The sequence below is a fragment of the Haemaphysalis longicornis genome, unplaced genomic scaffold (genome assembly GCF_048455015.1).
Source record: "Haemaphysalis longicornis isolate Haplotype H1 unplaced genomic scaffold, Haemaphysalis longicornis Haplotype H1 scaffold_7, whole genome shotgun sequence".
Lineage (NCBI taxonomy): Eukaryota > Metazoa > Arthropoda > Arachnida > Ixodida > Ixodidae > Haemaphysalis > Haemaphysalis longicornis.
This window is the reverse complement of record NW_027526422.1, coordinates 190,881,681-190,906,201: the sequence shown is the minus strand read 5'-3', so window position 1 is coordinate 190,906,201 and position 24,521 is coordinate 190,881,681. Positions and strand designations below refer to the sequence as shown.

The 24,521-nt window shown below is 44.5% G+C and overlaps 1 protein-coding gene across 1 annotated transcript in view; it reads left to right on the top strand.

Annotated features, from left to right (window-relative positions):
- The window catches only part of LOC144145649 (uncharacterized), a 68,557-nt gene that overhangs the window by 6,709 nt on the left and 37,327 nt on the right, over nucleotides 1-24,521 (top strand). The window contains exon 2 of the mRNA XM_077677317.1: nucleotides 14,477-14,562. Within this exon, the coding sequence (XP_077533443.1) occupies nucleotides 14,477-14,562 (86 nt within the window). The remainder of the gene's footprint in view (nucleotides 1-14,476; nucleotides 14,563-24,521) is intronic.

The following is a 24,521-nucleotide window of genomic DNA, read 5'->3' as shown; positions in this document are numbered from 1 at the left end:
AAATTCGCACGGTTGTGCAACCTCCAGCATTACTTTTTCGGTGGAAGCTTGTAGGGATTCAAGTACTTCCGCCCAGAGGTCCCCTTCACGATGTCTAGATGGAAACGTGCTTGAACTAACTTGGTGGCAGCCTTATTATTTCTTTAGGGTTCGCAACTGGGCGTTTTATTGTCCTATCCTTCCACCAGTGCCGCTGAATAGTCCTTGTTTTCCACAGGCGCAGCCTCGTGTTCTTCCCGCACGATCTTCGATTGGAGGTTAGACGCTTTTTTGTTATTTCGAATTGTGGAGCCTCGTCAGGAACGATGGACTGTTCCTACACGAAAACGTTATATAGGCTGCCAAACAAATTGGTCCTGATCGCGTTTTCTTGTTCTTCTAGAGGTAAGAAGCGCCCCCGAGTGAACAGGTCGTGGTAGCCCGAACGTAGTCTTGAAACTCCTTTTTTGAGCAGCTGTACTACAATGAACCTCTGGCCGCACGCTATCTTAACTCGAGGTCGGGGACGTGATCACCCTTCCAAAGCCGTACAGGGAATTTCGGTTCTGTTTTCTCAACAAAGTAGACATGATCTCCGAATAATCATACTGCTGCACCAGCGGATCACCAGTCGGCATTACCGAGAGCTCAGAATGGTTACCTTTCTTCCTTGCTTTGACGATGACGGGATAGCCACTATGGTTGTAACCAAGTGCTTTAAATTGGTTTGTACACTCCTGTCGTTCACGCTGCTCACAGGAAAAAAGAGAAACGCCCATCCTCAGAAAGACAACTTGGGAGGTCATTGCGCATAATTTGCGCAAGCGGGGTCTTCTGGGTAGACAGCTGGGTGCACACCTTTGGACGAGTTTCGAGGTGTTTCCCTGTCGACGGCAGGTAGGATGTTTCCTTGGTATTCCAAGGCGTCAAATAAATCTCCTGCCACTTCATCACTCACGTATCTTCAAAATGAATATTTCCAGCTGGTATTGTGCGAACTCTATGCTTACAAGCTTGCCAATAGGCATTGACAAGTCGTGCGCTGAGAGTGAATGGGCTTATAATCAACGCGGTAATGCAGCCGCCCAGCGGTATATTTAACAAAAGATTCTTAACTCCAGCTCTCGACCACAAGGGCCAATATGTCCAATGTACATGCTAATAATTCGAAAAGCGTTTGTATGTTCTCAATTATAACGTATAATTCTACATTGTGCCCGCTAATACCAGCATAGCAGAACCATCATATAGCTGGATGATATTGCCATGAGGCGTAATAACACTTCCACGTTCAAAGCGATCAACTAGACATATATGTACATATAAAGCGGTGTTGTTAGTGGCATAGGTATAGATTAGTAAATAAGTCACTTAAATGGCAATGCAAGTCACTAGCTTTAATCCTCGTTCCCGCTACTCACGGCTACTCCCATCGCCAGGAGCCGATCCCTCGTAGGAATTCTCGACGAGAAATAAAAAAAAAAACATTCCAATATGCGCACTAAGAAAATAAAAATCTGCACCATGGTAGCTTCATAAAGCAGGGACGTCGCACACGCGATGTAGCAGCAAAGTATATCCAGGGAAAGCGACAGCGCTTTTGCATTCACAGCACGCAGGAGAGCATAAATGTACACTCCAAAAACCGTGTTTCGCGACAATGGTGGAGGGTAGTGGGTAATACAGTTGCCTTTTGCGTTCGTCTTTACCCTTGTTCCCGATTTGTGGTGCATTTGGCTCTTTTAGGCACAGAGCATTTTAGGGGCTCACCTTGTCACCGTAGCTCGCTCGCTGGACCCAGGCAGAGCCACACGTATTCCTTAGTAAAGGCGCAACCCAGAGGGTTCAAAAGACAAGCGGTTCAATAGTCATAAGCGTTCGAAACTCGTGAGCCGCTTGCACCTGTCATACATCTCCCCCCTGTTTAGCCAAAACAAAACTGCCGGTACATTTGAGGCACAATATACGTAATTAACCGCCAGCTCTCGAGTTTCTTCAGTTGGAAAGCTCATGGAGTTGGGTTTTACGACAGCAAGTGAAATAAAGTGGCGCTTCAACGCCGGCACGTGCACGAGGAAAACCAAGTACAAAAAAAAGCTTCCGCTGGCGCGGTCTCAGGCACCCCGCACGGGACACCTTGAGTAATCTTGGTGACGGTATTGGCGACACCGCGGACCCGGAGCCCCCAAACATAAGCTGTATCCAACCGTGGCCATGTGTTTATAATTGGAGGGTGAGAAACCACGAACGGTGGCCGTCGGAGTCGTTGTCAAGCTCCGGCGGATGAGCTCCCTGTCTGTTTAGCAGGCAGGGAGCTCCGGGACCTCTTTGACCACCAGGGTAAAGCCAAAAGAGAAGGTACCCCTGTCCCTTGCTTTTTAATATGGCCCATGGTATTATCTAAACCCCTTCTTCTAATGATCGGGCACCGAAAAGGGCCCGCACCGAAGCAATCTTTAAACTCCTACCGAACCTCGTCTTAGATAACCCTGACAGCTTTCCTCACTTCCTAGTCATGTAGACAGTCGACAAAGCCACCCCAATAACTTCGAAGTCTGTTTCCCTGATCGCCAAGTTAATTGAAGGTATAGTTCGGAAAAACTATGACGCAAGGAAACTTGAATCTGGACATGCTCATTGAGGTTAGAAGTAAGGAACAATCTGCTAACCTTCTCAAACAAACAAGCATAGGTGACTTACAGATCACTGTAACACCTCACCGAACCCTCAACAGCTGCAAAGGTGTGCTCTCGGAAACCGAACTCATAAATGAAATTGAGGCAGATATTCTTGAGGGCTTGCGTGAACAAGGAGTGACTGGTGTAAGACGTATCACAATGACAGGCGATGGAAATGATATGAAAACCAAACGTGTCATCTTGACTTTTGATCATAGTACACTCCCCGAATCTGTCGAAGCAGGGTTTCTCTACTGTCAGATCAGGGCGTACATCCCAAACCAACGACGTTGCTTCAAATGTCAAAGGTACGGTCATAGTTGCAAACTCTGTTAAGTGAAAAAACTCATGTGCAATATGCTCGAAGCACGACCACCAGACAGATGGGTGTAATGCAACACAATTTCATGGTGTTAACTGCAAAGGATCCCACACCGCGTACTCCCGTTCTTGCAAAAAAATCAAAAATGAGAAAGAAATCGTAAATCTCAAAGTGAACCACAACCTGTCTCATCCAGAAGCTCGAAAAAGACATTCGATGCTTCCTTCGGGAATTTATGCTGGCGCTGCTCACCAAGGGGTGGGGCGGCAGGCTCACCTGGTCCCCCCCCCCGACACCCACTGGGCTGGCTTCTTCTACCCAAAATGTTGTACCACAGCCTGTGGATACCACTGCGGCTGAGGTGGCAGCGAACACTGTAGGTAGGGACGGCTTGCCTTTTATTTATTTTATTTATTTATGATACCCTCAGGGCCAAAGGCATTACAGAGGGGAGTGGTGTGAGAGCAATGAAATAAAAAACAACAACAAAAAAACAGCACAAAGACGTTAAGATACAACATACAATAAAATCATTAACACAATGTAATTAAAAATTGCAACTGCGACTCATTAAAAGCAAACATTAGAAGAACTGATTATACAATGTGAGCTAGAACATTTCGAAACTGGTGTACGTCATTAATAGATACAGTGTCAAAAGGAAGGCGATTCCAGTCACGACTTGTCCGGGGCAAGAAGGACTGAAAACAATGCATTGTTTTGCATATATCAATTCCAACTTGGCACTCATGGTCAACGCGACGGGATTGATAATGTGGACTAGGTATAAGCTCGTCACGCAGAACGGGGTGGTGATACAACTTATGAAAAATAGTTAGTCATGAAATTTGACGCCTAGTGGAGAGAGATGGGAGGGCTAAATCAGATTTCATTCTAGTAATGCTCGCGGTTCGATGGTAGTTGGCTAGCACAAATCTAACAGAATTATTTTGAACAAGTTGTAGTGCAGTTATAAGTTTTCCGTGACATGGGTCCCATACTTAGCATGCATATTCCAGTTTCGAACGAACTAATGTTTTGTAAAGCAATAATTTGAGTGATGAAGGAGCTGTAAAGAAGTTGCGGCGCAAGTAACGCAACATGCGGTTAGCCTGGTTAACAATATGCTCAATATGAAGGTTCCAGGTTACGTTCATGGTAATGTGAATGCAAAGGTATTTGTAGGAAGCATCTGATTCTAATTGGACATTGTTAAGAGAATATTGTGGTGGGTTGGTCTTAGTACGAGAAACACGCATTGTCTTGCATTTGTTAGTGTTGAGTTCCATTAGCCAAGTTTTAGACCAATTAACAACAGAGTTCAAATCAGACTGCAAAATGGTAGTGTCGTTATCAGAGGTTATTTCGCGGAAAATACCACAGTCATCAGCAAATAAAAGGACATTAGGTTTTAACAAAGAAGGTAAGTCATTAATATAAATAAGAAATTAGAGGGGCCCAAGGACCGAACCCTGAGGTACACCTGAATAAACAGGGCTGAATGGAGAGCAAGATTGATTAGCGACAACAAACTGCGAACGGTCAGTCAAAAATTCCCCCGCATTTCCCCGAGGGGGAGAATGTGAAAGTGCGAATGCACGGTTGTCGGCCCGCTTGCGGCGCTTGCGCTCGGCCCCCGCAGCCCACCGCCTCGCCGCCTTCTCTTCCATCTCTTCCATCGGGTTTGTAGTATCACGTGTACACCACGCAGTTATCAAGCCGCTATAACGCCGCTGAGTCGCCAACGCACGCCGCTGACGACGTAGTTTGAATGCGTTAAAGATATAAGGCGCGTCACTAACACTGATATCAGCGTCGCGTCCGTGGCTTGGTCGGTAGAGCGTCGCGCTGCGGCCGCAAAGTCCTCGGATCGAAACCTGGCGCCGGATGCTGTTTCTTTTTTAAATATAGAGGAGCACTGCGGACGCCGCCGCCGCCGGCGGTGGATGGTTTGGGGTCGCTTATAAAATTCGCACTTAAAAATATTCAATCCACGTCAACAAACTTCTGTCAATGTTTAATTGATTTAGTTTATGAAGCAGTAGCCCGTGTGAAACCTTATCGAATGCCTTTGAAAAATCTAAAAATATGCAGTCAGCCTGCGAAGACCTATCTAAAATTTGATGTACTTTGTGAGCTAAATAAATTAGTTGGGTTTCACAGGAGTATGTCTTGCGAAAACCGTGTTGGGCTGCTGCGAAAAATGAGTTGGATTCCAGATAATTAACCAAATTACTGTAGATGACATGCTCTAGTATTTTGCAGCAGTTACTGGTAAGAGAAATGGGGCGATAATTACATGAATTATTTTTGTTGCCGGACTTATAAACTGGAATCACCTTTCCTATTTTCCATTTCTTAGGAAGCGTACCCGTGTCCAATGATTGCTGAAATATTTTGTTAATATGATAGAACAATAAACACCAGTGTTTATCAAAAATTTTGTGCTAAGGCCATCAAATCCAGGAGATGAGGAATTATTTAGGTCAGTGATAAGTTTAGAGATACCGGAAACATCGATTTGTACTGGAGGCATAGCTGCGCAACTGAGTGCTTGGGTTGGAGGCTTCGCAACGGTAGACGCCGCGGAAAAGTTTTTTACGAATGTTTCGTTGAGAAGCACAGCACAAAGATTGCTGGGAACTGGTTCGTCAGATGTGTCGTTTAAGGTGATGGTTCATCGGACGGAGGGTTTATGGTACGCCAAAATTTTTTTAAGTCTGAAGAAAGCATTGACGGAAGAACATTAGATAAAAAATTCTGTCTAGCGTTTTTTATAGCCGAAATGTAATCATTGGAAGCAATCTTGTACGCATCCCAACGCGAGTTAGAAGGTGAGCGTCTGGCGATGCGATACAAACGTTTTTTCTTATTCGACAGACGCTTGATATTAACGTTGTACCATGGTGCTTGAGCATACGTGGTGATGACTCGCTTTGGTATGTATTTATCGATGAGTTACTGAGCTTTAGCTTCAAACCTGCCCCACTTAACTTCTACAGAGTTGTCAAATGTACTCAAGAATACATCTGTAAACTCGTGAAGTTCGTTATTGAGTGCGTCGAAGTTGGCTCTGTTATAGTCAAGGATGTTTTTACATTTTTTTGAGCGCGCTTAAGCAGTAGTTTTAATGTGAAAATTGAGCAGCAAGTGATCACTAATTCCAGGAGAGCAAGTAACAGCAGAGATGAGATCCGGTGTAGTAGTTAAAATTAGGTCAAGTGTGTTAGATGCGGTCGAGGACAGCCTAGTGGGTTTGGTAACGAGTTGAGTGAGGGAAAAGACAGAACACAAATCCAAGAATTCCTGTGCTTCAGTTGAGTATGGCGTTACAGTGGGAGGGGTGGTGCTCCATTTTATATTAGGGAAGTCAAAATCTCCCATGAGGATGACGGAGGAAGAAGGAAACTGTGTGCAGATAATATTGAGGACGTCATGTAGTTCATTTGTGAAACAAGGCAACGAAGAGGGGGGTCTATAGCAAACACCTAGGATAAACTTGCGATGGTCAATGGTTACTGAGGCCCAGATGATTTCAAGATTGCTGCACACAGAAATGCTTGATGAAAGAAATTCGTTCGAAATGGCCGGAAGTACCCCACCGCCTCGAGACTCGGTGCGGTCGCATCGGTAGATGTTGCATCTGGAGGCATCGTGGAAAATTTCGGAGTTTTGTATATTATTAGACGGCCAAGTTTCAGTGATTGCGACAACAGCCGCAGAGCAAGAATCTAATGCAGATGACAGTACATCTTGTTTATTAACGACGCTGCGCGCATTGGTGAATAACACAGAGAGATGTGTTAACGTCCGTCCACTACCCCTATCGCTTCCCTATGCCGCAGTATCACGGACAGGCGCCGGCGCAATGACGGGTTCTTGCAAATCAGGGTTTTCATTGCTCTGAAAATTTTCAATACTGTCAGTGTTTGCGTTGTAAGTGTAACGTTTTTTGTTTATGGTAAGCTTGTTGTGACTAAGCAAAAAGGGAGGGGAACCGGGTTGATTTTTAGCGAATTCAGTAAGCTGTTTCCGGGCAAGCGGGTGGCTGGACAAAAATCTTCGGATAGTGCAATATTTTTCTCTTTGAAAAGCTTCCGTGCCGAAAGCATTTGTTCTTTCACTTTAAAGTTCGAAAACTTCGCGATGACCGGATGACATTTGTTTGGCGAAACACTGCCTATACGATGTGCCCGTTCCATTGAACCAGCGGGAAGTGAGGGTATCACTTCATTTAGAATTGCAGTCAATTTTGTTTCAGTTTGTTGCCAGGTTTCCTTTGAGTCAGGTAACCCATAAAACAACAAGTTGTCACGGCGTGAACGGTCTTCGAGTTCATCGATGCGTGACTGCAAAAGAGTATTTTGTGTGGCTAAAGAATCAGCAGTGGACTGCAATTCTGTAATTTGCGCACAAAGACCATCCACAGCACGAGATGTTTCCTCCAGGGCGTCCAGTCTTAGTTGAATGTTCGAGACATTCGTTTCAATAGACTTTTGTCCGGTTTTAATACTTTTGATGTCTGCCACAACCTCGGCCTAAAATTTAGAACTTTGGAGTGAGCGGGCATGAACATCTTTCAGTAATCGGAAGAGAACGCCCATCTGTTCGGCAGGGTTTTCAGGCAAGCTTTCAATGTCAAGAAGGGCTTCTGAGCGAGTAGTGGGCCCGGGGTTCGATTCAATGTCTCCGCAGCACAGTAATAATAGCGCCATAGAAAAACACTCCGACAAAGTTTCAGGCAACACCCGTGGGCACGGGAACAGCAGGGTACAACGGTCATCGGTTTTTCTCGCGTACAGAGAAAAGTGGTTACACACCTGCATGATGAAAAGTTGTCGATTAGGAGCCGCTCCGAAGGCGCTGCTCCCATGCCCACTGAAGAGTATGTTGGCGCGCCAGCTGCTTAAATCCTCGCGAGCTGATGATGCAGTCGTCCATTGGCCTGTCCGGAGGAAGGCGAGTTCGGTTGACGCGTGCAGTTCATGAACGATCACGCAACAGGTCCGCGCAGTTGGCGTAGCATCCAGCTTGTCAGTCGAAGGGGCCGCTATCGGCAGCGTGTAAGTGATGCCGGGAGATGCGCTGACCACAGCCGATAGCCACGAAACAAGCATAGCAGGCAGGATCTGCATGATGCAAAGTTGTCGATTAGGAGCCGCTCCGAAGGCGCTGCTCCCATGCCCACTCCTGCTGCGCATGCCCACTCCTGCTCGCTCCTGCTGCGCTGTCGCCCTTTGGCACAGTAGGCAGCGAGGTGGGGAGCCTTGCATCCACATCTACGCGCACAACGCCGCTACAGCCACCATTGGCCCTCGCGGCAAACACGAGTGCAACTCCCCGAGGTCCACGACAAAAGGAGGGAGATCCTGCGTTTCCTCCTCTGCCGTAGGATGAAAAGATGGACGAAACACCCACGCCACCTCGGTCAGCTGTTCAGCCAAATGAGCGGCGTAGCAACATCAGCCGCGGGAAAAACCAGCTCTGGACATAACTGGCCCTAATGCAGGCTCAGTGACATAGATAACACCGCACGTCTGCAACACACAGATACACGCTGCACTGTCTCTTTAAACACTTATGGTAGTACAGTGCATTACACATGGGGCTGCAGGGGCTTAATGAAAAACTGGGATGCCATATACGAAATTCTTCATAAAAACCAATCAACCATCTTATGTCTTCAGGAAACACACTTACAATCGAAACAAACAAACGTTCTGAAGCGCTATTCTCTGCTTAGGAAAGATAGGAACGACTGTTCTCACTCCTCTGGTGGTGTAGCTATAGTTTATACAAAGTTCTTTTTTCCTGTAAATTTTTCCCTTTGACCACAACCCTCGAAGTGGTTGCTGTACGTGTTATAATCGGCGACAGGTTAATAAGGATAGCTTCAATATATATTCCCCCTGACTTTCGCCTTTGTAGCCCAGAATTTGAATCCTTAATAACCAGCTACAGGATCCGCTACTACTGGTGGGCGACTTCAATGCCCAGAGCAAACTGTGGGTATCTGTACGCGAAGATGGCCGGATCCGTTTAATTGAAAGATTGTTTTTGTCATCTGGTGCCTGTATATTAATAAAATTAATTTAACATACTACAGCACAGTCCATAACACCTACTCACACATCGGTTTAGCAATAGGTTCATCCATTCTCTTTCCTTCGTTCGAGTGGAATGTGGACTCCAACCCTTATGGAAGTGACCAATTCCCTGTCACTCTTAAGTGTCTAAATACATTCTCTGACAGTTCTATTTACCATAAAAGGTTTAAAGAAACCCGTGCAGACTGGGTGGCTTTTAAGCAAATCTCACAGCTGTCCTATACATTCATAAAACACTTACATATTTATTTTGCTTGTAGAATTCTCACCGCCCACATTATACAGGCAGCCAAGAGTTCAATCCCTCAAACCTCCAGTACTCCTCCAAATCCCAGAAGGCCCTGGAAAAAAATTAGGAGTGTCGAAACGCACGCAAAGCACAAAACAAGGTCTGGGGAAACCTCCGAAGGTACCCAACGGCACCGAATCTAATCGCTTTCAAGCGTGCCAAGGCAGGTGGAAGGCGTATTCACCGCGAAACGAAAACCAACAGCTGGAGAGCTTATGCTGGTTCTATTACCTCTTACACTGACACAAGCAAGGTGTGGAACCCAACAAGAAAGTTAAAAAGGCACAAAACAACCTTACCCCTTGTTAGCACCACTGGTAACACATTACAAGACCAGGCAAACACCTAGACAAACACTTTCAACTTATATCAAGCTCTTCCCATTACACAGACAGATGTATGAGGTATGAAACATCTGCTGAACGTAAATCCATTAAGGACATCAAGAAATCGTCACGAGACTCCTACAACTGTCCATTTTCCATCCACGAGCTTAAGGTTTCCTTGGCGACTTGTAAGACATCAGCACCACGTGCAGACCAAATCACATACACAATGATTCAACACTTCCACGCAGACACCCTCGAAACTCCCCTTTATTTGTTTAAGGAGATATGAAGTGCCGGATATCTTCCACGGGCTTGGAAAGAGGCAATTGTGGTGCCATTGCCTAAACAAGGGAAAGATGCCTCTTCGCCTTCTAGCTATCGGCCAATAGCACTTACCGTTTGTTTACGTAAACTGTTCGAGAAGATGGTCAATAGAAGGCTCATGTACGTTTTAGAATACCACGGTAATCTAGATAGCTGCCAGACAGGTTGCCGTTCGCGATCTACAACCGACCAGCTTATGGCCTTGGAATCGTATGTTAAAGATGCTTTTGTCCACAGCCAGCACTGTAGGTCTATTTTCTTTGACTTGGAGAAGGCGTGCGATACTGCATGGCGCTATGGTATGGTGCGTGAACTCAAAGCTTACGGTGTATCTGGAAATATGCTCAACACTATAAAAAGCTACCTGTCTGAGCGAACTTTTCGCGTAAGGGTCGGAGCATCACTTCTTGAATACACACTCAAAAAGACGGGGTCCCGCCGGGTGGTGTACTGAGTTGTACACTTTCCATTGTCAAAATGAACTCACTCCAAAAGGCACTGCCACCCACAATTTCCTACTCAGTCTACGTTCATGATATTCAAATCAGCTATGAGTGATGTAATTCCTCAATCTGCGAGCCGCAGTTACAACTTAGTGCCAATAAACTGGAAAAGTGGCCCGATTAAAATGGTTTTAAGCTTAATCCTCTAAAGAGCACATGTGTACTGTTTTCTAGGCACGCGTGGAGTCCGGCCTGACCCTGAAGTCCGTATCAATAATGTAATAATTCCCGTCAAAAATGAACACAAGATTCTGGGTATTCTGCTGGACGAAAAGCTCACATTTATCACCCACATTAAACAACTCACAATTAAGGGCACTTAAACCATCAACAATAATAAAATACTATCCAACCAATCATACAGTGCAGATAAGACATGCTTGCTCCATCTTTTCAATAGTTTGGTGAATTGCGCATAGACTACGGCAGCGTGGTATATTGTTCTGCTTCGAAAACAGCTTTAGAAATGCTCGACCAAGTGTTGCATTTAGGGCTCTGCCTTACGTCAGGGGCTTTCAGGACAAGCCCTATAGAAACATGTATAATGAAGCCGACCAGTGGTGCTTAGAGCACCAACGCACATACATGGCGCTTTTGTACTACGTGAGAGCGAAGTCGATGAGGAATCATTCGTTCAATACTATTGTTCAAAACACATCACCTAAAAGGTTGTTTTTGAGCCGTCCGTCACTCCCTCTGCCTGTTTCTTTCTGATTAAGAGCAGAGGCAGAGGACCTTGGTGTCACCGTGACCGACACCTAAAAAACAAACATCACTGAGTTTATTGCACCTTGGAATCTGCTCCCTGTCATCTGTGACGTGTCTTTCAAGGAAATTGACAAAAGACCCGCACCAAAGGAACTCATTCTGCAACACTTTCAACACTTGCAATACAAGTACCCATACACTGCTTTTTATAGGGATGCCCCAAAGCCTTCCACTGCAGTGGCTTGTGCGTCACATGGTCCCCACGTTTCCAGCACAACAACGCTAAACAGGAGCACAAGTATAATTACGGCAGAGGCACATGCCATTTCAATAACTGTGGAACACATAGCGCAAACAAAAACACAACAATCCATTATATTCACAGACTCCTGAAGCGTTGCAACAGCGTTACGCTCTGGCAAAAAAGTGGAACTGCAATATTGAACAAGGTCATTAGAGAAATAATGTCAGCGTACGCTTTAAAACAGACCATAATAGTGTGCTGGGTGCCTAGACACTGTAGAATTCTTGGCAATAAGCTCGCTGACCAGAGCGCCGCCGCAGCAGCACTCCGCTCTGAAATCGATGTTACTCAGCTGTCCTATCTTGACATAAAACCACTCATTCGTAAAGCACTACGAAAACGCTGGCAGCAACACTGTCACACACAGACAGAAAGCAACCTCCACACTATAAAACCCAAAATTGGCAGGTACTACACAGAAAAACATCACAGAACCACAGAAGTGTACTTGTGCAGACGACGTATAGGTCATACATATGCCACTCATTCCGTTCTTTTAAATGGAGCACCACCGCCACGATGCAACAGTTGTGGACATCGTCTGTCAGTAATGCATGCTCTCGTTGAATGTCCGCACTTCCAGAGTGCGAGAAAAGAGCATTTCCGGGAACGGTACACTCACATGATTCCACTTCATCCATCATTGTTTTTATACGCTAAACCTTTTATTCCAAGTAGACATCTCTTTGCTTACCTTAGAGACATTGGTATTTGAAAGACAAAGCCCCTCAGTGGGGTAGCTTTGATTGAACATTCATTCTTTACTATAAAGTCATAATTATCTGGCTCACTGAAGAGTATATTGTTTTAAATAAGGGTCTCTATACACCCCGCAGTAGCCCATCACATTTCTATTTTACTTAACATTTTACACCAAAAACGACACAACCATTGTGTTGGCGCTGTTTGGCCTTCGTTGCCCTTGCCCCAGGAAACAAACGTCATCATCATCTCAGACAGGGGCTCGCAAACAATTTGAATTGCATTGACCTACATTGTATTGGGTGGATGTAGTGCATTTGAATCATTAGGTGAAATATGAACAGGATGCATTTGAATTATGTCATATTTGTGGTCAAGCTATTTTTGAACAACGTAGTTTGAAAATACCTTTTGAGATATGAAAACCAATTTCGAATCACTTAGAATTCATAGCTTTTTTCTTTAAACCTCAAGGCCATATTTGGAGAAATGTTCACTAATATATAAAAACTGAAACGGGTTAAAACGAAGATACCTTGCTGATAAATCGTTAACACTCTACCTCAGAATTAATTAGAACCCATTCATTTATTTTTTCTTGAAAACAGTGAACATCCTGCGGCATAACTTATGTATTCTAAAATTTTTATATAAAGCCGTAATACAAAGTCATGGCACAGGAAGATACGAAGAGTTAAAGAGGTTTCAAAAAGAGGAATATCAAGGCATGTCCTTGAAATAAAGATTTCTGTTTTATTGAAGTCCGAGATTAGACCAAGAATGGACCGCTTCCAAAGGCATTTGTAATTCCAAACGGTAGAGGTCGGGAAATAGGTGCTAATTCCCCAGTTTCTATTCTAACTGTTTCTACTACAAGCATATTTTTCGTCCAAAAAATATTAAAACGTGTTTTTACAACACGCATCACCATTTCCTGTGGTGGAATTTCTTGTGTAATACTCTCCCTGTATTTTTGCTTCCAAACCAGAACACTTTTTATGTTTTACTAAATTTAATTTAATTTATGTTTTACTAAATTTAATAGTAAATTATGCAGTAGTCCAAAACAACTACATTTGGTTAGTTTAATAAAACACGACATAAAAAACTGCGATATGAGCTTTTCCTACTATAGTCGTGCTGTTTCCAAATATAGACATTTTACATAAAAATCGAGCCCCATACCCCAATAGGGCTCTAACCGCAACGTTTATATATGTAAACTAGACTGATGAGAGTGATTTCATTAAAATGTTTACCTCGGGTAATAAAAAAGCCCGAATAATAAGAGATCTTATCATACTCCTACTGTAGGAGGAACGGCGTCGTTTCCTTTTGCGCGTTTTTGTTAAGTGAGCGTAATAGCTTCCCGAAATTCTAGAAAAAGTTCGCGGAAGGAGGCATACACCTGTGTAGATATTTAAAAAGCGCGAAGACTGGCCTGTTGTTCTACTACTACATTCGAGCAAGGTATGTTATAAAAGTTCAAAAAAGTTTTAAAGTTCAAGGTGGCGTACTGCTTTCCGGTGTAATGGCATTATGCGTTGTATCAGAGTAAATGGTTGAAATTCCACTTCCGAAGATCTGCATTACCTAGAACCCATGGATCACTCAAATAATGACTGCTTACGAACTTCCCGACACCCATCAATATTTGCTTGTTTGCTCAAAGAATGGTGGTTACAGTCGCCAAGAAACTTTCGTGTGTTTGCGCGCATAAGCGGGTGCGTCGACAACTGCAACACAAGACCTTAAACATGTATCCCCAAGCAATTTTTACGCCCCGGGCATTGAACAAACGCTTTACGTTTTCCAAAACGAAAAGCATAAACAATCTAAAATGACTCTTCAGTAATTAGCCGTGTTCAATGCTGGGTTTTTTGTGAACGTACTTAGTGCTAATTATAAAGAAGGTAAGAGTGAAGAATATTTGTCCAAACCTATGTATTTCCACGAAAGGCAAAGAAACACGAAAACATCACTCATTTCCCGTCGACACGCAGTGCCGAAATAGTTAAACGGGACTTGTCCACGTTAAGGACGAGCAACACTAACACAGTGTTCGTATTAACAGGTTGATAAGGTCACCTCGCACTTACCACCACAACGTTCGTATGAATTCACCCGAGGTTGTTAACAAACACTGTTCATCAAAAAAGTTTAAGCACGAACAGCTTTTCCTGTATTTTGATTTGAAAATGTTACAATTTAACACTTCTCATTACTTGCAGGTTTTGCTCATGGAGAAGCTTCAGCTAAATTGCGGGCCATTTCTTTGAGCCCCTGGTATTGTCACCGTCTGGTTCCTCTATTCATTGTAAGTGCGTTTTAATTAAGCATTAAGCACTGGTGCTGTTTCCCCACAGTGTGAACGAGCATATGGCTACTGAAATTTCCACATGGAGCTGCACCCAAATAATTCAGTATTGCGAGAAAGCAAGCACTGAAAGACGTGCACATCTTATGTGCCTCGTCATTCGTAATCAACCTAATTCTTTGCCGAGTGTTTATATTAGTTCGTCACTCAGCCATTCATAAAACCTATCTTTAGATGCTTTTCTTATTGCAGTGTTTTATCATCATCATCCTCATCACCAGCCTATCTACGCCCACTGCAGGGCCTCTCCCATTATTCTCCAATTACCTCGGTCCTGTGCCAACTGTGACCAATTTATCCCCGCAAACTTCTTGATCTCATCTGCCCATATAACTTTCTGCCGCCCCCTGCAACGCTTGCCTTCCCTTGGGATCCACTCTGTTACCCTTAGTGACCAGCGGTTATCTTGCCTTCGCATTACATGCCCTGCCCACGTCCATTTCTTCTTCTTAATATCTACTAATATGTCTTTAACACCAGTTTGCTCCCTGACCCACTCCGCTCTTTTCTTGTCCCTTAATGTTACACCTATCATTTTCCGCTCCATTGCCCGCTGAGTCGTTCTCAATTTAAGTTGAACCCTCTTAGTGAGTCTCGAAGTTTCTGCCCCGTAGGTGAGTACCGGTAAGATGCAGCTGTCATATACTTTCTTCTTCAGCGACAATGGTAGGCTGCTATTCATTATCTGAGAATGTCTGCTATGTGCACCCCACCCCATTCTGATTCTTCTAATTATCTCTGCCTCATGGTTGGGATCTGGGGTCACAACTTGGCCTAAGTAGATATATTCTCTTACCACTTCCACTGCCTCGCCACCTATCTCAAACTGCTGTGCTGTCCCGAGGTGATTGATCATTACTTTAGTTTTCTGCATATTAATTTTCAGGCCCACGGTTCTACTCTGTTCGCCCAGTGCGGAAAGCATGCTTTGCAATTCGTCCCCCGAGTTACTTAGCAAGGCAACGTCAGCAGCATATCTGAATTTACTGTGGTATTCTCCTTTAACCCTTATTCCCCCCTGTTCTCAATACAACGTTCTGAATACTTCTTGTAAGCATGCTGTGAATAACATTGCAGAGATTGTGTCTCCTTGTCTTACACCCTTCCTTATAGGTATTTTACTGCTCTCCCTATGGAGGATGATGGTAGCTGTAGACCCATCGTAGATATCCTCTAGTATTCTTAGATAATGCTCATCTAACCCCTGGTTCCGTAATGCCTGAATGATTGCTAGGGTTTCGACTGAGTCAAATGCTTTCTCATAATCTATGAAGGCTATATATAGGGGTTCAGTATACTCAGCGCACTTCTCTATCACCTGATTGATCATGTGAATATGGTCCATTGTTGAACAACCTTTACGGAATCCTGCTTGTTCTTTAAGTTGACTGAAATCTAAGGTTGCAGATTCGGTTAGCGATTACCTTGGTAAATACCTTGTAGACGACTGACAGTAAGCTGATCGGCCTGTAATTTTTCAAGTCCTTCATGTCGCCTTTCTTATGAATTAGGATGATGTTCGCGTCCTGCCAAGATTCCGGTACCATTGCGGTCATTAGGCATTGCTTATACAGGCTTGCCAGTTTTTCAAGTACAACTTCGCCGCCATCCTCTAAGAGGTCTGCTGTTATCTGATCCTCACCAGGTGCTTTGCCCCCTTTCATTTCTTTCAAAGCCTTCCTTACTTCTTCGGTCGTTACTGGTGGGATGTCTATCTCCTCTGAGCTACTGTCTCGTTCGGCATTATCCTGTATATCCCGGCTACTGAACAGATCCCTATAGAACTCCTCGGCCACTGTGACTAGTTTATCCCTATTTGTGATGACATTGCCTTGCTTATCCTTAAGTGCATACATCTGATTTTTCCCCACGCCAAGACGTCTCTTCACTGCTTTCAGGCTACCTCCGTTCTTTACAGCGTATTCTATCCTCTCCATATTATACTTCCGTATGTCAGCTGTCTTACGATTATTGATTAACTTCGAAAGCTCCGCTAGTTCTATTCTGTCAGCTGCGGTAGAGAGTCTCATAGTTTGCCGTTTCCTGATTAGATCTTTCGTCTCCTGTGAAAGTTTACCAGTATCCTGTCTAGTCATAGTGCCCCCGACTTCTACTGCAGACTCCGTGATAAGGCGTGTAAGGTTGTCGCTGGCTTCCTGTGTCGTAATCTCGGCTTCCTCGTTAAGGGCGGAATATCGGTTCTGCAGCGCGATCCTGAATTCTTCTACTTTACGTCTTACTGTTAGCTCATTTATCGGCTTCTTTCGTACTAGCTTGTTACGGTCCCTCCTCAAATCTAGCCTAATTCGAGATCTTACCATACGGTGGTCACTACATCTTACCCTTCCGAGCACTTCCACATCCTGCACGACGCCAGGGTTGTCGCATAATATGAAGTCTATTTCATTTTTGTGCTCCCCATTCGGGCTCCTCCAGGTCCATTTCCTAGTCTCCCGTTTACAGAAGAAGGTATTCATTATGCGTAGGTTATTCCGTTCTGCAAACTCAACTAGTAGGTCCCCCCTGCTATTTTTACGGCCCAGACCATAGTTCCCAACTGCCTTGTCTCCAGCCTGATTCTTGCCTACTTTAGCATTGAGGTCCCCCATAACTACGGTATACTGTGTTTTTACTTTAGCCATTGCCGATTCCACATCTTCATAGAAGCGTTCCACTGCTTGGTCTTCGTGGCTGGATGTGGGCGCGTAGCCCTGCACCACCTTGAGCTTGTACCTCTTATTGAGCCTAATTACAGTGTTTTAATTGCAATGTTTTATACAGTGGTTTAAAAGGGAGTAATCCTCACATTCAGCTACCGCGCAGTAGAAAACAGTCAGATATATGTAACAACAGTTTAAGAAGTAAGGTCGGTCACAAAAAATGTAGAATAAGTAATCGTGCTTGCGGACAATACGTAAACAAGTGCGGAAGCACTTTAAAAGAGACCTTCAATAGTGTGTGCCTACGACGCTTTTTAGTATTTTACTTACATATTTTTATGTATTGAGAGTTTGTTGCTGCAGGCGCAAAAGCACCATCGTAACCGCTAGGCTGTTGAGCTGTCACCTAACAGAAATAGAGAACGGAGTTGGCTACCATGCTCGAACGCTAGCAATGTCTGCGTTTCCTTTCTCCGCGGCCCTGGCCTGTCGGCCGCAGGCGCCGTGCAACATCTCTAGGTGCGGGCTGCCCACCTCTTTACGCGGCGGCCGGCACTGCCTACAGACGTAGTGACGCGAGGACAACGAACTCAACGCAGCCTTGAATTCACGATGGTGTATGAACGAGGCTTCTACAGGTACCCGCCATCTTTACAGTTGTCTGCATTCCACCGTTCAACACAATGGACCAGGAGCTGTGGATTGCTCGATGGAGAGTCAGTTTTAAATCTGCGGCTTCTTTACCCAGGGCACAAGATACAAACGCACGTAGCAAGTTCTCTGCAGTGGGACCTTCACCCAGCTCCAAGGAGCACCATCGGTAACAAAGCTCTCAAGCGACTTCAAAGACGCTGTGCTTCGGCATATTGGTGGTTCGCCTTCCCGCCACTCGCAACAGAACCGTGCACACCAACCGACACCAACTGTACCGATACTCGGGCACCCTATCAATTTTCCCTACTTCAATGACATCGGCGCTCCTCTTGAGACGTCGGCATTTGCCTGTTTTATCTGCAAGTCGCTGACAATCCCTATGACATATAAAGAGGGCGATGCCCATTCTATCCAGGACAAAATAGAGATGCCCAATACACGGCTCGGGATTTACACTTCAACGAGGGCATCATGGGCTTTATCCTGCATCACCAATTCCGCGCTCGCAGATATTCCTGGGCACGCACATGCAAGTACAGATCTACAGCCTCTATCCTCTCCTGATGCACCCTCCATAGCGTCTCCTACAGTTTCCTGAATCTTGAACCCGTTAAACGAACCAACAAAGTGACCCAACTCATTTCGGCCTCCCCCACCAGAGGCAGTGCCATGTGTATCCAAAAATACCGACCACTTTCTGTGAAACTGCAAGAGCCCAACGAAGTACTCCCGCACTGGGCTTTCTCATCCACCATCATGGCTACAACGCCGGAGCCTAAATACTATAGTTGGTCGTGCGCGTTTCGCCGAAGCTCTGAGTGACGCGACGTAGATCAAGGCCACGAGATTTGGCCGGGAGGAAGTTCACACGACGTTCCAAGTTTTGTGCGTGGCGTCGATGTTGAGGTAGTTCAACAAGCCATCAAATTAATCACCCCGTCGCAGTTTTCCTCTCAACGACCCTGCGTTCGTCACTAGCACCATCCCAGGCCGGGCGGGCCGCCTCACTATGCGCCCTCCAAATCATGCAGGAATCACGGTATGCCCACTTTGCACTGCAGCCTCAAGGATTGGCCTAGAAGCATTTCGTTTCACGCGATCCGCCCTCTCCCGCCTTCACAGCCAACACCTACTGAGCTAGATCCGTCACTTGCGGTGCCGCAACGACCGGAACTGGACACGAACATTGGGCGCATCGAGATTCATTAGTTACACATGTTTAAACAAAGTTCTATCTCTTTCTTATTCGTTCAACTTGAACATACGTAACGTATTTTTGCTATGGTGGACAGCTCAGGTGCATTAGCAAGATTTGAACGCACACTTCAAGCTGTTTTTTGGGAAAGAAGACATCTATATCAGCATTCTCAAAAGCACCGTCGCCATCTGTAGGCTGTTGCACTGGATGATAAGAAAAATGGAGAACGTGGTTGGCTAGCAGGCTGGAAGGCCAGCATTGTATCTGCGTGTCCTATCGTGGCGGCTTTGGCCAGTCGGCCTCATGGGCCGTGCAACATTTTTGGGCATGGGCAGCCGGCCTCGAAGTTACAGCCGGCCCTGTTTAAAAATTTAACGAACCTTACGGCGACCACAGGCATGCGTGTATTTTTTGAAAGGTTGATTTTAATGGTTAGGGCTTATATTTATGTAATATTTTTGATGCAGTGTGAAAATGGGCTCATAGATTTGACACAACTTAGTTTCTTGTGTCTCCGCAGCCAAAATGAGTCACAGCACGCTGCCAGATGCCCGTTTTTATCATCTCCAATAATCACTGCCGAACAAAGTCGCGGTTAAGCTTCGTGACCCCTTCACCAAAAGGCCCACTGCGAACCTTTCGCCACATTAAAGGATGCCATTTTAGACCACCCGAGTGTCTTGGACTGCAGCATTTTAAGGCGGTACACAATAATAGGGTTACGTAATTTGGTGGCCCTCAGCTTTCGAAGCACTGCTTTTCCAAAACAATACCAGGAGATTGAGTCACAACCACTGACACCTCAATTATAAAGAACGGTATTTTGCCGCTACTTCTATTGGCCCTGCCAATGGATCTTCAGAAGGCTTCCACATCCCACTCTTTTCTTCCGTAATGACAATAATGATGTTACGTTTTCTACACGCGAAAGCGCAAGGTCAAAGGATGCCACAATACAATGAAGGTGAGAGTCATCGCACGAGGTTTATGAAACGAAAGGGGGTTAATTTAAAGATGTATTATTAACCTACTTGGAGCAGAAGACCAAGCAAAAATAAACGTCATTCGCTATGAATATTGTATTGCCTCATGGTGTATATGTCGATGATTTTAGTGCCCCAAGCCACTCTCTCTTCGATGAAAAGACCTTGTGGCCCTTGACCGGTTGGAAGAATCTGGAGCCCTTATACTTTCTGAAGCTGAATGACCAATGTAGCTGTACAAAATACAGGTCGTACGCGCAATTTCGTAATATACAGGTATTTATTTTTTAAAATAATAAGTAATGGTGGTAGTAGTAGTGGACATATGAAAACAAATAACACGTGGAACCATAAACCTTTTACCGTCAAAGGCAAGCATGGGGGCGGCGTCTTCATTCCGTAGAAGCTCAGATATGCACTGCGGCCTGAAGGACATGGTACCTTTGGAAATATTACTGAGTACTAACTCAGCAAGAAAAGTGCCTGAAACTCTCTGTAACGATACAGTCAGATTACCCTCACTTTTAATATATAAATGTCGTTAAAGGGTTGAAACAACAACCGTTTCTGACATTTTCTCTTAATCTGCTGCTCTTTTATATGCCCAAATGGTCACAGGGGATGGGAATTTTATTGTGCAAACATATTTCCTACGGGCAAAATATGGCAAGCCGATAAAATTCAGAGTAACTACAGAGCTGTTTAGCTGTGTATTGGCGTAAATTGTTTTGGGGGAATTTTGATAGCACAAAAGTATAGCCATTTTTTCTAAACATTTGGTACACAGTGGGCTTTGCTGCAAGAACGTTTGGCTGCTCTGTGTTTGTTCACGGATGTGGCGAAGTCACAAATCCTTTGCCAAACACAGCTTTGCTGTATAATTTAAAAATTGTTTGTTTTTTGCTTTCTCACTGAGAAATTGGTGAAAAAGGGTCTGCGTAACTGTCCGAGAAATAGTGAGTGCACAGAACATAAGCGGTTTGGCGTCGTAAAACGATTAAATTTATTTTATCAAAATTTACTTTTTTCTGCCGGGGAAGGCAATCCAGTACGAGCTAAAGTGATCAACTTCAACTTGTGACAGCATTAACATTAATGAATGCTGAAGAATAGAGTCGGTATACATTTATAGCGTTTCCTAATATTTTGCTGCGAAATGTGGGTGCGCGTTCCTGAGAACATGGCTCATTATTTAGCTCAACCTATACCAGTACGAACACATCGCAGGTCCCATGTTTTCCATCTAGCATTTTTTCTGGTTCGTGTTTGTATTGAAAAGTTTAGGCGCAGGTAAGTGCCAAAGTTGTAAAAAGTGGGGCTAGATATAATTGGCACGTAAATAAGTGTTTTGCAGCTCCTATGAAATATGTTTGTCATCTGTGTTGAACAATGCCGCTCTGAAATCTTAGCGAGCTATACGTTTTGTCTTTTCTTAGCCCTTTTCGATCAGCGAGGGTACGAAGTCTATTTTGCCACACAATTCACCTCTTACCGATGAGAATATCTATAACTATGCAGCGTTGCCCAAATAGTCATGTGAAGTTTCCTGTTATCCACATTTTCAGCCTTACCAAAATACAATTTTGTCAGTTTTAAACTTTCAGAATCTTACGCTACATGATTAAAACGAGTGATATTGTTTGAATTAACTCCAAACTATACACCTCGCCTTTTGTGAGCATGCAAAAAGCGCGTGTGAGGGGCAAACGTATGGCCATTCGAGTACATCTGAATATAGTCTGAAGCTGGTTTCGCAAAGCGAGTGGTCAAAACTACCACCAGTTTAACATTTCTGTGATGGGCATCAAGAAAAATACATTTGAATAAGGTACGATTCCCAGTGCCAAAAACAGGCGGAACAGAACAGCGCTGATGGAACAGGCGCTACCGGCTGCCTCGACCACTGTCATCCTCTCTGCTCGTTGTTTTGTGCCCGGATATATCACGGCTTTCCCAGTACCAACTCGCTTAACTTTTCGAGATAAAAAATATGGTTATCTCTGGGAACAGGTTAAGCGCCAGGGAAAACTGGATGAAGGAAAACAGACAGGAAATGCTCTTTAGCATTGTATACCCAAACATGGAACATTATATTTGGACGAAAGGGATATTTGTTGCTTTGCAAAATTGCCAGCACCATAAATAGTTGGTGGAGTTCAGTTACCACTAATTTTGATTTTAGTTGCACAGGCACAAAACTTTACAGTAATACATTTATAAGTTCGTGAGGCACTTAAAATGGTGAAAATTGGCTTGAGCTTTATAGAAAACGGGATGTTACGTTTGCCCTCACTCTTCCTGTCGAATTTTTCAGGTTCTCCATATCATCTGCCGAGAATTCTAGCGTCAGTGGAATAATAATATTAATAATGCTTGTCTACTTCAACCACCTTCCTGTGTACACGACACTATACATATGCACGCCCAATCCGTGGTCCACGATATGAACTTTAATCTTCAAGCCTGAACTGCGGTGTTTTAAAGTTTCAAAATTTTTCAAGCTCTATCTTAGAATTACCGTTAGTTAGTAAAGGACAAAAAAGGGACCAAGGGTACAGACGTACCATCTAGTTCATATAATGCAATTTTAAGTACTTTGAAGGTGTGACAAAGCATCAACCCGTAGGTTTCTCAATCTTGGGCACCGGGCAACTACATTTTTACAAAACCACCAGTATCAGCCTACAACTGTATTAAATTTTACCTATCTCTCAAGGTAGAATCACTCGAGCAATGTTTGATATAATGGAGTAAATATTTGAATTCGATCTGTCACAAAAGATTAGTTCCACGGAAATCTTGAGTATTTTAATTGCAGATCCAGAAAAAGAAACTTTTTTTAGCGTTGGGGTTTTTAACATTTATTTTTAAAGTTGTGTGGTCCTAAATGAGTAGGTTTGACTAGACAACTAGCTTGCGGAGCAAATAAATCATGCATATTCTACTTGAGCTACTTTTTGCCATTTTGCAACATAATTTCTGAGCATGCAATGGACTAAAAATAAATTGCAAGGTACTACTACAAACGCATACGAAAGAACTGTGGATGCACTAACACTATTCATTTGCCTAGGAAGCGAGGGATAAAACTCAATTTTTATATGAAGTAATTTGTGCTCCCTAAGCGTTTCATTCACTTCATTGTGGTCATCTATACATTGTTCAGCTTCGCCAGTATGGCCATGTGTTTCACATTGTCGAAAGCGTCCAGACCTACCAGTATGCCAACTCTTTCCTCACAGATCTGAAAGCCATACTCAAAGTAGGGGACCACACCACGGACGCCTTTCCAATAGGAGGATGTGGAACTACTCAGGGGGCTGTACTATGTCCCCTCCTCTTTAACATTGCTCTCATAGGACTCTCTGCACTACTTAATTCTATTCAGGGTAAAAAATCATAGTCTCTACGCGGACGACATTACCATCTGGTCCACCACGGGTTCAGTGGGAGCAATGGAGGAACGCCTACAGGAAGCAGCGGACGTAGTGAATGGCTGCTCAAGGTCATGCGGGCTGGGCTGCGCCCCTCAAAAATGCGAACTATTGCTCGTGTCTCTAACCAAACAGAAAGCTTCAGGGACACCCACCATCACCATACACATAGATGGGCACATTATCACCCCTGCTCAAAGCATCAAAATACTGGGCGTCAGCTTTCAGGCGGACAAGAAAAATATAACAATCAACAAGATCAAGACCATGACGGAGCAAGTCACACACATGCTCAAGCGTATAACAACTAAGTCAAGGGGCATGGGCGAATCTGACACACTCCGACTAGTACAGGCGTTCATCATCTCGCAGATCACTTACGCAATAACCTATGCTCTGCTCTCAACAACGGCACTGAAGAAACTGGACACCATTATACGAAAAGCCTACAAGCAGGCTCTGACCCTACCAGTCAGCACCTCGACAGACAAAATGCTTCATCTCGGACTCAACAATACGCCTGATGAACTCATCGAGGCACATCTATCCCACCAGACGGCAAGATTAGGCACTACAGAAACCGGCAGATCCATCCTTTCGAGACTTTGATTATCGATTCCGCTTCAGCACCCAACAGCCCAAGTCACAGACATCCCGCATGATATCAGGCGCCACATTACAGTAAATGTGCTACCGCGAAACATGCACCCAGTGCATCACGCCGACCGCAGCGACGCAAGAGCCCGTGGTATCTCAAAGCGGTATGGAAGCCATCCTGCCATGGCGTACACGGACGCGGTCCTCTATCCCGGAAGGCGGGCCTCAGTAGCAACAGTTATTATAGGCCAAGAGCACCGCACCAGCGTATCACTGGACCGAGCCAACCCACTAGTCGCCGAGGAAGCGGCCATTGCCTTGGCGCCTACCCAAACTCAAGTTGAGACCGTAATTACCGACTCTCAATAGGCTT